At 57.9% G+C, this 12,671-nt stretch overlaps 2 gene segments (V, D, J or C); both read left to right on the forward strand.

Annotated features, from left to right (window-relative positions):
• Window positions 1-2,540: 2,540 nt before the first annotated feature.
• LOC142596871 (immunoglobulin heavy constant epsilon-like) lies at window positions 2,541-4,323 on the forward strand (the record flags this gene model as incomplete). The annotated part of the segment is given in 3 exon segments: window positions 2,541-2,834; window positions 2,936-3,256; window positions 3,992-4,323. Coding segments are annotated over 3 exon segments (947 nt in total), but the record flags the coding sequence as incomplete, so codon positions are not given.
• Window positions 4,324-5,646: 1,323 nt separating this feature from the next.
• On the forward strand, window positions 5,647-12,302 carry LOC142596872 (Ig heavy chain C region, membrane-bound form-like). The segment is given in 7 exon segments: window positions 5,647-5,938; window positions 6,608-6,664; window positions 6,772-7,062; window positions 10,855-10,975; window positions 11,022-11,167; window positions 11,258-11,421; window positions 12,294-12,302. Coding segments are annotated over 7 exon segments (1,080 nt in total).
• Window positions 12,303-12,671: the final 369 nt, after the last annotated feature.

Below are 12,671 nucleotides of genomic sequence, written 5' to 3' on the forward strand. Positions count from 1 at the left end.
TTTCCGCCGCGCCTCCCATCGCCCCTAATTCCCCAAATACCCAATTAATTCCTTGGGTTTTTTTTTCCCCCCCAATTCCAGGTGAAATAATCCGACTCCTGACACATTTCTCCGCCCGCAAGCGCCGCCTCGTCCCGTCCGCCGCCGAAAATCACCGGGGATTTTGTCGGGAGTCTCCGACCCCACTTGTAAACCCCTTCCTCCTCCCCCCGTGTAAATATTCCCCATCCAGAATAATAAATTTTGTCCAATTTCTCCCCGTTTTCCACGTGATTTGCTCCGGGATTACGCAACGCAAGGGCGCTTTGCATTCCAGCACCCACTTTTTTTTTTTTTTTTTTTTTTTTGGAAAGGGGTCGGTAGCGGGAAGGAAGAATTTTGGGGGGGTGCGTTGGGGGTGGGGAGCGTCGCGGGCACCATTTTGGCGGCGGCGCAACGGGGCGCGCGCTCCCCGGAGTTGTTCTTGGGGGGTTGCAAGGGGGGTGGAAGCTCCTAGGAGTTTTTTTGGGGGGTTTCCATGCTCCTAGAGTTGTTTTTGGGGGTTACAATGGTTGGATGCTCCCAGGAGTTGTTTTGGGGGGTTTCCATGCTCCTAGGAGTTGTTTTTTGGTGAGTTACAATAGGTTGGATGCTCCTAGGAGTTGTTCTGGGGGGGTTCCATGCTCTAGGAGTTGTTTTTTGGTGAGTTACAATAGGTTGGATGCTCCTAGGAGTTGTTTTGGGGGCTTCCATGCTCCTAGGAGTTGTTTTGGGGGCTTTGCACACTCCTAGAGTTGTTTTTTGGCAGGTTACAATGGGGTGGATGCTCCTAGGAGTTGTTTTGGGGGTTTCCATGCTCCTAGGAGCTGTTTCTGGGGGGCATTGCAATGGGGTGTATGCTCCTAGGAGTTGTTTTGGGGGCTTTGCAACTCCTAGGAGTTGTTATAGGGGGGGTTGCAATGGGTTGGATGCTCCTAGGAGTTGTTTTTGGGGGGTTTACAATGGGTTGGATGCTCCTAGGAGTTGCTTTGGGGGCTTTGCACACTCCTAGGAGTTGTTTTTTTGGCAGGTTACAATAGGTTGGATGCTCCTAGGAGTTGTTTTGGGGGGGTTCCATGCTCCTAGGAGTTGTTTTGGGGGCTTTGCACACTCCTAGGAGTTGTTTTTTGGCAGGTTACAATGGGGTGGATGCTCCTAGGAGTTGTTTTGGGGGTTTCCATGCTCCTAGGAGCTGTTTCTGGGGGGCATTGCAATGGGGTGTATGCTCCTAGGAGTTGTTTTGGGGGCTTTGCAACTCCTAGGAGTTGTTATAGGGGGGGGTTGCAATGGGTTGGATGCTCCTAGGAGTTGTTTTTGGGGGGTTTACAATGGGTTGGATGCTCCTAGGAGTTGCTTTGGGGGCTTTGCACACTCCTAGGAGTTGTTTTTTGGCAGGTTACAATAGGTTGGATGCTCCTAGGAGTTGTTTTGGGGGGGTTCCATGCTCCTAGGAGTTGTTTTGGGGGCTTTGCACACTCCTAGGAGTTGTTTTTTGGCAGGTTACAATGGGGTGGATGCTCCTAGGAGTTGTTTTGGGGGTTTCCATGCTCCTAGGAGCTGTTTCTGGGGGGCATTGCAATGGGGTGTATGCTCCTAGGAGTTGTTTTGGGGGCTTTGCAACTCCTAGGAGTTGTTATAGGGGGGGTTGCAATGGGTTGGATGCTCCTAGGAGTTGTTTTTGGGGGGTTTACAATGGGTTGGATGCTCCTAGGAGTTGCTTTGGGGGCTTTGCACACTCCTAGGAGTTGTTTTTTGGCAGGTTACAATAGGTTGGATGCTCCTAGGAGTTGTTTTGGGGGGGTTCCATGCTCCTAGGAGTTTTTGGGGGGGGACATTGCAATGGGGTGGATGCTCCTAGGAGTTGTTTTTGGGGGGGGGGTTCAACGGGTTGGATGCTCCTAGGAGTTGCTTTGGAGGGGGGTTGCAGTGGGACACGTGCTCCCAGGAGTTGTTTTTGGGGGGTTCCATGCTCCTAGGAGTTGTTTTTGGTGAGTTACAATAGGTTGGATGCTCCTAGGAGTTGTTTTGGGGGTTTCCAGGCTCCAAGGAGTTGTTTTTGGAGGGTTGCAATGTGGTCAATGCTCCTAGGAGTTGTTTTGGGGGCTTCCATGCTCCTAGGAGTTGTTTTGGGGGCTTTCAACACTCCTAGGAGTTGTTTTTTGGCAGGTTACAATAGGTTGGATGCTCCTAGGAGTTGTTTTGGGGGGGTTCCATGCTCCTAGGAGCTGTTTTTGGGGGGCATTGCAATGGGGTGGATGCTCCTAGGAGTTGTTTTGGGGGTTTCCATGCTCCTAGGAGTTGTTTTTGGGGGGTTGCAATGGATTGGATGCTCCTAGGAGTTGTTTTGGGGGTTTGCACACTCCTAGGAGTTGTTTTGGGGGATTTCCATGCTCCTAGGAGTTGTTTTAGGGGGGGTTGCAATGGGTTGGATGCTCCTAGGAGTTGTTTTGGGGGTGTCCATGCTCCTAGGAGTTGGTTTTTTGGGGTGCTCACCCTCACCACCCTCCTCTCGCTTTCTCCAGCTTCTACGCAAGCTCCCTTCGTCTACCCCGTGGCTCCGTGCTGCTCGGCCAGCGCCCAGGGCACCATCTTGGTTTGCCTGGTGACCAGCTTCTTCCCCAATGGCATCCAAGTCGAATGGGAGCCCCAGGTTGCCAGCACCTCCGTGATCCTGCCCGTTAACATGGCTCCCCGGACGAGCAGCCTCTACATGACCAGCAGCCACGCCAGCTTCACCGGCGGGAGCCGAGACGCCGTGTGCCGCGTCCACCACCTCCAGTCCAAGTTGACGGTCTCCAAGAACTTCTCCAAAGACGGTAGGAAAACGGCTGGGGGAAGGGGGCCGGGGTGACCTCGCGGACGCGGGGGGGCCGGGGGTGACGTCATGGTGGCGCCCATCCCCATGTCCCCTTGGCAGCGTGTGCGCCGGCAGCGCAACCGCCGCGGCTTTATTTGGTGGAACCGCCGTGCGAAGACGACACCGACGTTGCCGCCGCTGCCGCCGAAGACGTCTTGCAGCTTCTCTGCGTCTTCAGGCCTTCCAAATCGGAGCAGGTCAAGCTGTCCTGGTTGAAGAACGGGAAGGAGGTGAAGGATTCCGGCGGCGAGGCGGCAAACGGCGGCCAAAGTTGGTTGGACGTCCGCCGGGCGAGTTGGGACGAAGGGGACGTCTACAGCTGCAAGGGGACGCAGGCGGTGGGGGGAAGCGTGGTGATGCGCAACACCAGCAAGTGCACGGGTAAGGGGGTGGGGGGTGCTGTGGGGTGCGGGCGGGGGGGCCGGAATGGGGTGGGAGGGTGGGGAGACATCAGAGGTGCTGGGTGGGTGGGGAGATGGCAGATGGGATGGGTGAGGAGATGTTGGCCGTGATGGGGGGTGGATGGGGGGACACCAGGCATGATGGGTGGGTGGGTGGGTGGGTGGATGGATGGGTGGACAGATGGATGGGTGGACAAGAAGATGGAGGAGAAGACGGATGGATGGATGGATGGATGGATGGATGGATGGATGGATGGATGGATGGATGAACAAGAAGATGGACAGGTAGATGGATGGAGGAAAAGATGGATGGATGGAGGAGAAGATGGATGGATAGATGGATGGATGGATGGTTGGCTGAGAAGACGGATGGACGGATGGATGGACGGATGGATGGACGGATGGATGGATGGATGGATGAGAAGATAGGTGGATGAGAAGATGGGTGAGAAGATGGATGGATGGAGGAGAAGATGGATGGGTGGATGGATGGACGGATGGACGAGTAGATGGCCAGGAAGATGGATGGATGGATGGATGGTTGGGTGAGAAGATGGATGGATGGATGGATGGATGGATGGATGGATGAGTAGATGGATGAGAAGATGGGTGGATGGACAAGAAGACTGATGGGTGGGTGGGTGGGTGGATGGGTGGGGCCACCCCACCCCCCGCACCCCACCGTGGACCTTCTCATCTCCTCCTGCCCCCGCAGCCTGCCTCAGCTCCTCGCTCCCGCCGCAACTCTACGCCACCCAACCCACCTACGCCGACCTTCTGGCCGGCCCGGCCGTGGCCTCTTGTCTTCTCCTGGGTTGGCACCTCCACGCTGCCACCCTCTCCTGGCAAGAAAGCCGCCATGCCGGCCGCCAGGCCCACCTCACCCGGCACCCCAACGGCACCCAAAGCCTTCTCCTCACCCTTCCCGTCACCCTGGAGCAATGGGTGGCCGGGCTGGAGCTCACCTGCAAAGCCACCGTCCCCTGCCACCCCGGCCTCAGCCACAAGCTCTCCGTGGGGCCCGCCTGTGAGTTCGGGGACCCCTAGGGGGCAGTGCGGGGCCATATAGGGGTCATTTGGGACCTTTTAGGGGTCATTTGGGACGATTTAGGGGTCGCACGGGGCCATATAGGGGTCGTTTGGGACCATTTTGGGGTCTCATGGGGCCATATAGGGGTCATTTGGGACCATTTAGGGGTCGCATGGGGCCTTATGGGGTCATTTGGGACCATTTAGGGGTCATTTGGGGGTCGCACGGGGCCATATAGGGGTCATTTGGGACCATTTAGGGGTCGCACGGGGCCATATAGGGGTCGTTTGGGACCATTTAGGGGTCTCATGGGGCCATATAGGGGTCGTTTGGGACCATTTTGGGGTTGCATGGGGCCATATAGGGGTCGTTTGGGACCATTTAGGGGTCGCACGGGGCCATATAGGGGTCGTTGGGGACCATTTAGGGGTCGCACGGGGCCATATAGGGGTCGTTTGGGACCATTTAGGGGTCGCACGGGGCCATATAGGGGTCGTTGGGGACCATTTAGGGGTCGTTTGGGACCATTTAGGGGTTGCACGGGGCCATATAGGGGTCACATGGGGCCATATAGGGGTCACACAGGTCCATTTAGGGGTCGTTTGGGACCATTTTGGGGTTGCACAGGGACATTTAGGGGTCATTTGGGACCATTTAGGGGTTGCATGGGGCCATATAGGGGTCGTTTGGGACCATTTAGGGGTCGCACGGGGCCATATAGGGGTCGTGGGGGACCATTTAGGGGTCGTTTGGGACCATTTAGGGGTCGCACGGGGCCATATAAGGGTCGTTTGGGACCATTTAGGGGTCTCATGGGGCCATATAGGGGTCGTTTGGGACCATTTAGGGGTCGCACGGGGCCATATAGGGGTCACATGGGGCCATATAGGGGTCACACAGGTCCATTTAGGGGTCGTTTGGGACCATTTAGGGGTTGCACGGGGCCATTTAGGGGTCGTTTGGGACCATTTAGGGGTCGCATGGGGCCATATAGGGGTCGTTGGGGACCATTTAGGGGTCGTTGGGGACCATTTAAGGGTCGCACAGGGCCATATAGGGGTCGTTTGGGACCATTTAGGGGTCTCATGGGGCCATATAGGGGTTGCATGGGGCCATATAGGGGTTGCATGGGGCCATATAGGGGTCGTTTGGGACCATTTTGGGGTTGCATGGGGCCATATAGGGGTCGTTGGGGAGCATATGGGTTCAGCAGGGCCCTATAGGCTTGGCCAGGGCCCCATAGGGTCCCACCCGGCCCCATAGGGTCCCCCCTGGCCCTATAGGGTCCCCCCCGGCCCTATAGCTCAAGGCGTCACCCGCTTCCCACCCCAGCCAAGGCCATGAAGCCACCGACGGTGACGGTGACCCGCCTCCCGCCGGGGGCCAACCGCCCGGGGGGTCTCCTCCTTTGTGACATCAGCGACTTCGCCCCCCGCGACATCAGCGTCCAATGGGCGGGCGGGCGGGGCCAGGACCTCCACGCCCGCACGGAAACGGGGGCCGTGGCCGGTCACGACGTCTTCTCCGTCCTCAGCGCCCTCCGCTTGGAGGAAGGCGAGGAAGGGAGGGATTACGTTTGCGTCGTGCACCACCCCGCCCTGCACGAGCCCTTGCGCACCCCAGAAGATTCCGGTAAGGAACGCCGCGGCTTTTTTTGGGGGGGGGGGGGGGGGGGGGGGTTGGGGTTTTTTTTTTTGGACAGGCACGAAACGAGGCGGAGGAGGTGCTCCCATGAACCGCTGGGGCACGTTGGCTTGGGTTTTGGGGTGCAACCAAACCCTTCTTGATGCTTTTTTGGGGTGCTGCTCTTGGCCTACACGCGTTGGCGTCTATGTTGGGTTGGGTTCCCCTTCCCAAGACCCTCAACCCCCTCATTTCTTCTTTGGGGGTGCAACCAAACCCGCTTTGATGCTTTTTTGGGGTGCTGCTCTTGGCCTACATGCATTGACGTCTACGTTGGGTTGGGTTCCCCTTCCCAAGACCCTCAACCCCCCATTTCTTCTTTGGGGGTGCAACCAAACCCGCTTTGATGCTTTTTTGGGGTGCTGCTCTTGGCCTACACACGTTGATGTCTATGTTGGGTTGGGTTCTCCTTCCCAAGCCCATCAACGACCTCATTTCTTCTTTGGGGGTGCAACCAAACCACTCTTGATGCATTTTTTGGGGTGCTGCTCTTGGCCTATACGCGTTGACGTCTACGTTGGGTTGGGGACCCCAAAACCAAGCCCACCACTGCCACCACCCCCACCCGCCGAAGCCCCAGCTGCTCTTCCCGCCCCTCACCGTGCCCCGCTTTTGCAGGTCCCCCCGAGGCATCCCCCACACCCGCCACGGAGGAGAAGCCCTCGTCCCACCCCGGTGAGCTCCACCGCTTCGGTTCACGTCCCGCGTGTCCCCTCCCCACCGCTTTCAACCCGGTTTTGGGGGGTCAGGAGAAGGGGGTTCACCTCCCCCGCCATTTTCAGTTTGCCCCAGGTCTCCCCCATCCTCCCTGCAACCCCCGGCTTTCCGCGAGCTCTTCCTACGGCGCGCGGCCAACTTGACCTGTGCCACCCCCTTGGCCGACGCCGCCATCAGTTGGGCGGTGGGGGGCCTGCCGGCGGACCCCGAGGCGGTGAAGACGCGGGCCGGTGGGCCGACGGGGACGCAGAGCTGGTTACGGGTCAGCCTGGGGGATTGGAATGCCACGGCCAACTTCTCCTGCCGGGTACGGGACGGCGCGGAGGAGACGCGGCTGGACATCAGCCGGAGGATGGGTGAGGAGCTGGCGGGGGGCGGCGGGCATCTACCAGCAGGATAACCCTGCCAAAAAACCTTGTGACGCGGCAAAAAGGCTTTGCGACGCGGCAAAAAGGCTTTGCGACGCGGCAAAAAAGCTTTGCGACGCGGCAAAAAAGCTTTGTGACACGGCAAAAAACCCTGCAACACGGCAGAAAAGCTTTGCGACGTGGCAAAAAAGCTTTGCGACGTGGCAAAAAAGCTTTGCGACGTGGCAAAAAACCCTGCGATGCGGCAAAAAACCCTGCGACGCGGCAAAAAAGCTTTGTGATGCGGCAAAAAGCTTTGCGACGCAGCAAAAATGCTTTGCGAGGTGGCAAAAAAAGCTTTTAGGGCTGCAAAAAGCTTTGCAATGTGGCAAAAAAGCTTTGCAACGCGGCAAGAAAGCCTTGCAAGGCTAAAAAAAGCCCTGGAAGGCTCCAAAAAGATTTGCGATGTGGCAAAAATGCTTTGCGAGGCAGCAAAAAAGGCTTTCAGGGCTGCAAAAAGCTTTGTGACATGGCAAAAAAGCTTTGCAACGCGGCAAAAAAGCTTTGGGACACAGCAAAAAAAGCCTTGCAAGGCTACAAAAAGCTTTGTAATGCGGCAAAAAAAGCCTTTTAGGGCTGCAAAAAGCTTTGTACTGCGGCAAAAGAGCCTCGCAAGGCTGCAAAAAGCTTGGCGACCCGGCAAAAAAGCTTCTCTGTGCGGCAAAAAAGCTTTGTACCGTGGCAACAAAGGTTTTTCAGGGCTGCAAAAAGCTTTGCGATGCGGCAAAAAAGCCTCGCAAGGCTGCCAAAAGTATTGCGACGCGGCAAAAAAGCTTTGCGATGCGGCAAAAAAGCTTCGTGACGTGGCAACAAAGGTTTTTCAGGGCTGCAAAAAGCTTTGCGATGCGGCAAAAAAGCCTCGCAAGGCTGCCAAAAGTATTGCGACGCGGCAAAAAAGCTTTGCGATGCGGCAAAAAAGCTTCGTGACGTGGTAAAAAGCTTTGCGACGCGGCAAAAAAGCTTTGCGACGCGGCAAAAAAGCTTTGCAAGGTGGCAAAAAAGCTTTGTGATGCGGCAAAAAAGCTTTGTGATGCGGCAAAAAAGCTTTGCAACGCGGTAAAAAGGCTTTGCAAGGTGGCAAAAATGCTTTGCGATGCAGCAAAAATGCTTTGCGAGGCGGCAGAAAAGGCTTTTAGGGCTGCAAAAAGCTTTGCGATGTGGCAAAAAAGCTTTGCAATGCGGCAAGAAAGCCTTGCAAGGCTGCCAAAAGTATCGTGATGTGGCAAAAAGCTTTGTGATGGGGCAAAAAAGCTTTGTAATGCAGAAAAAAAACTTTGCAATGCGGCAAAAAAGCTTTGTGACGCGACAAAAAAGCTTTGCAATGTGGTAAAAAAGCTTTGGGATGCGGCAAAAAAAAGCCTTGCAAGGCTACAGAAAGCTTTGCGACGGGACAAAAAGCTTTGTAATGCGGCAAAAAAGCCTTTTAGGGCGGCAAAAAGCTTTGTACTGCGGCAAAAAAAGCCTTGCAAAGCTGCAAAAAGCTTGGCGATGCGGCAAAAAAGCTTCTCCACATGGCAAAAAAGCTTTGTACCGCGGCAACAAAGGTTTTTCAGGGCTGCAAAAAGCTTTGCGATGCGGCAAAAAAGCCTCGCAAGGCTGCCAAAAGTATTGCGATGCGGCAAAAAAGCTTTGCGATGCGGCAAAAAAGCTTTGTACCGCGGCAAAAAAGGCTTGCAAGGCTGCAAAAAGCTTGGCGACCCGGCAAAAAAGCTTCTCAACGCGGCAAAAACGCTTTGTACCGTGGCAAAAAAGGCTTTCAGGGCTGCAAACAGCTTTGCGGTGCGGCAAAACAGTGAGCTTTGCACCGTCACGGCAAGCCGTGCATCACCGCGGCGAGCGTTGCATCGCCGCGGCAAGACTCGCAACGGCACGGTGAGCTTTGCACCATGACGGCGAGCTTCGAATCGCCACGGCGAGCCTTGCAATGCCACGGTGAGCTTTGCACCATGACGGCGAGCTTCAAATCGCCACGGCGAGCCTTGCAACACCGCGGCAAGACTTGCAATGCCATGGTGAGCCTTGCACCGCGACGGCGAGCCTTGAACCGCGACAGCGAGCCTTGCAACGCCACGGCAAGACTTGCAACGCCGCGGTGAACTTTGCACTGCGACGGCGAGCCTTGCATCGCCGCGGCGAGACCTGCATGGTCGTGGCAAGGCTTGCAATACCACGGCAAGCTTTGCAACGCCACGGTGAGCTTTGCAACGCCACGGCGAGCCTCGCATCGCCACGGCAAGACTTGCAATGCCGTGGTGAGCTTTGCACTGCGATGGCGAGCTTTGCACCATGACAGCGAGCCTCATATCACCGTGGCAAGACTTGCAACGCCGCGGTGAGCTTTGCACCGCGACGGCGAGCCTTGCATCGCCGCGGCGAGACCTGCATGGTCGTGGCAAGGCTTGCAATACCACGGCAAGCTTTGCAACGCCACGGTGAGCTTTGCAACGCCACGGCGAGCCTCGCATCGCCACGGCAAGACTTGCAATGCCGTGGTGAGCTTTGCACTGCGATGGCGAGCTTTGCACCATGACAGCGAGCCTCATATCACCGTGGCAAGACTTGCAACGCCGCGGTGAGCTTTGCACCGCGACGGCGAGCCTTGCATCGCCGCGGCGAGACCTGCATGGTCGTGGCAAGGCTTGCAATACCACGGCAAGCTTTGCAACGCCACGGCGAGCTTTGCACCGCAACGGCGAGCCTCGCATCGCCACGGCAAGACTTGCAATGCCGTGGTGAGCTTTGCACTGCGATGGCGAGCTTTGCACCACGACAGCGAGCCTCATATCACCGTGGCAAGACTTGCAATGCCGCGGTGAGCTTTGCACCGCGACAGCGAGCCTTGCATCGCCGCGGCGAGACCTGCATGGTCGTGGCAAGGCTTGCAACGCCACGGCGAGCTTTGCAACGCCACGGCGAGCTTTGCAACGCCACGGCAAGACTTGCAATGCCGTGGTGAGCTTTGCACTGCGATGGCGAGCTTTGCACCATGACAGCGAGCCTCATATCACCGTGGCAAGACTTGCAACGCCGCGGTGAGCTTTGCACCGCGACGGCGAGCCTTGCATCGCCGCGGCGAGACCTGCATGGTCGTGGCAAGGCTTGCAACGCCACGGCGAGCTTTGCAACGCCACGGCGAGCTTTGCAACGCCACGGCAAGACTTGCAATGCCGTGGTGAGCTTTGCACTGCGATGGCGAGCTTTGCACTGCGATGGCGAGCTTTGCACCATGACAGCGAGCCTCATATCGCCGTGGCAAGACTTGCAACGCCGCGGTGAGCTTTGCACCGCGACAGCGAGCCTTGCATCGCCGCGGCAAGACCTGCATGGTCGTGGCAAGGCTTGCAATGCCACGGCAAGCTTTGCAACGCCACGGCGAGCTTTGCACCGCAACGGCGAGCCTCGCATCGCCACGGCAAGACTTGCAATGCCGTGGTGAGCTTTGCACTGCGATGGCGAGCTTTGCACCATGACAGCGAGCCTCATATCACCGTGGCAAGACTTGCAACGCCGCGGTGAGCTTTGCACCGCGACGGCGAGCCTTGCATCGCCGCGGCGAGACCTGCATGGTCGTGGCAAGGCTTGCAACGCCACGGCAAGCTTTGCAACACCACGGCGAGCTTTGCAACGCCACGGCGAGCCTCGCATCGCCGCGGCAAGACTTGCAATGCCACGGCAAGCCTTGTGTCGCCACGGCGAGCCTCGCACGGCAACGGCGGCGCTCAGCCCTCCCACGTCCCGCAGGTCCCTTGAAGGCGCCGAGCCTCCACGTCTTGCCGTCGTCGGCCGCCGAAGCTTGCACCGGCCGCGACTTCACCCTCTTCTGCCTGGTGAAGGATTTCTACCCGCCGGAGATCGCCGTATGGTGGCGGCGGGGCTCTACCGAAGGGCCGGTGGACGAGGCGCCCCAGTTGCGACCACGCAGCCCAGCGCTGCTCCCTCACCGTCACCGTGGACGTGCCGTGGCACGAGTGGGCGGCGGGCACCTCCTACGCCTGCTTGGCCGCCCACATCTCCTCCGGCGCGATCGCCCAGCGCATCGTCGACGCCAACGCCGGTAAGGCGGCAAACGAGGGGCGGGGTCGTTAAGGAAGGGTGAACTGCAGCCGCCCGGTGTCACCGGCCCACCTCTGCCTCCTCCCCGCAGACCCTTGGGACTGCGCCGGGCTGCATTTCGTGCCTTGCGGTTTGTTGGGCGACGGCGATGACCTGGAGCCGGATGAGGACGGGAGCGCCTGGACCACCATCTCCACCTTCGTGGTGCTCTTCCTCCTCCTGGTCTTCTACAGCGGCTTCGTCACCTTCATCAAGGTTGGGTTGCCCGGCCATGGGTTGGGTCGCTTGGCCATGGGTTGGCTTGCTTGGCTATGGGTTGGGTTGCCCAGCCTTGGGTTGGGTCGCTTGGCCATGGGTTGGCTTGCTTGGCCATGGGTTGGGTTGCCCAGCCTTGGGTTGGGTTGCTTGGCCATGGGTTGGGTTGCTGGGCGATGAGTTGGCTTGCTTGGCCATGGGTTGGGTTGCCCGGCCTTGGGTTGCCTTACCTGGCCATGGCTTGGCTTGGCTTGGCTCGCCTTGGGTTGCTTGGCCATGTGTTGGGTTGGGTTGTGTTGGCTTGGCTTGGCCATGGGTTGGCTTGGCCATGAGTTGGGTTGTATTGGCTTGGCTTGGCCATAGGTTGGCTTGGCTTGGCTTGGCCATGTGTTGGCTTGGCTTGGGTTGCTTGGCCATGGGTTGGCTTGGCTTGGCTTGGCTTGGGTTGCTTGGCCATGGGTTGGGTTGTGTTGGCTTGGCTTGGCTTGGCCATGGGTTGGCTTGGCTTGGCTTGGCTTCAGTTGCTTGGCCATGCGTTGGGTTGTGTTGGCTTGGCTTGGCTTGGCCATGGGTTGTGTTGGCTTGGCTTGGCCATGGCTTGGCCATGGCTTGGCTTGGCTTGGCTTGGGTTGGGTTGTGTTGGCTTGGCTTGGCCATGGCTTGGCTTGGCTTGGCTTGGGTTGGGTTGCTTGGCTTGGCTTGGCCATGGGTTAGCTTGGCCATGCGTTGGCTTGGCTTGGCCATCGGTTAGCTTGGCTTGGTTTGGCCATGGCTTGGCTTGGCTTGGCTTGGCTTGCTGGTCCCCGCCGCCACCCCGAGCACCCCATCCCCATCACCGCCCCCTCCTCACGCCCCCCTTTCCCCTCCCCCAGGTGAAATAACGACCCCCAACCCCCCCCTTCGCCCCCGCCGCCGGCTTCGCGTGGGAGAGGGCGGAAGAAGCGCCGGAGAACGGCCAAACGGGGAGAAAACCGCCGAAAAACGGAGCTCGACGCCAAACGCCCTTAAGAAACCTCTCCGCGCGGCGGCGGGGATTTTAATTTCCAATAAAACACCCGTTTTCCCTCTTTTTTCACCTCGTTTTTTGGGCTTTTCTCATGGGAAAAGAGCCGGCCATTTTGGGGTGGAAACCGACGATTCTCGCCATTCTATTTTTACCTTGCCCGCGTGGTTTTTTTTTTTTTGTTGTTGTTGTTTTTCCTCCTCAACGCGATGACTCAGAGCGAGAGGAACGCATCCTCGACAAACAG

This window comes from Pelecanus crispus, unplaced genomic scaffold (assembly GCF_030463565.1).
Source record: "Pelecanus crispus isolate bPelCri1 unplaced genomic scaffold, bPelCri1.pri SCAFFOLD_150, whole genome shotgun sequence".
Classification (NCBI taxonomy): domain Eukaryota; kingdom Metazoa; phylum Chordata; class Aves; order Pelecaniformes; family Pelecanidae; genus Pelecanus; species Pelecanus crispus.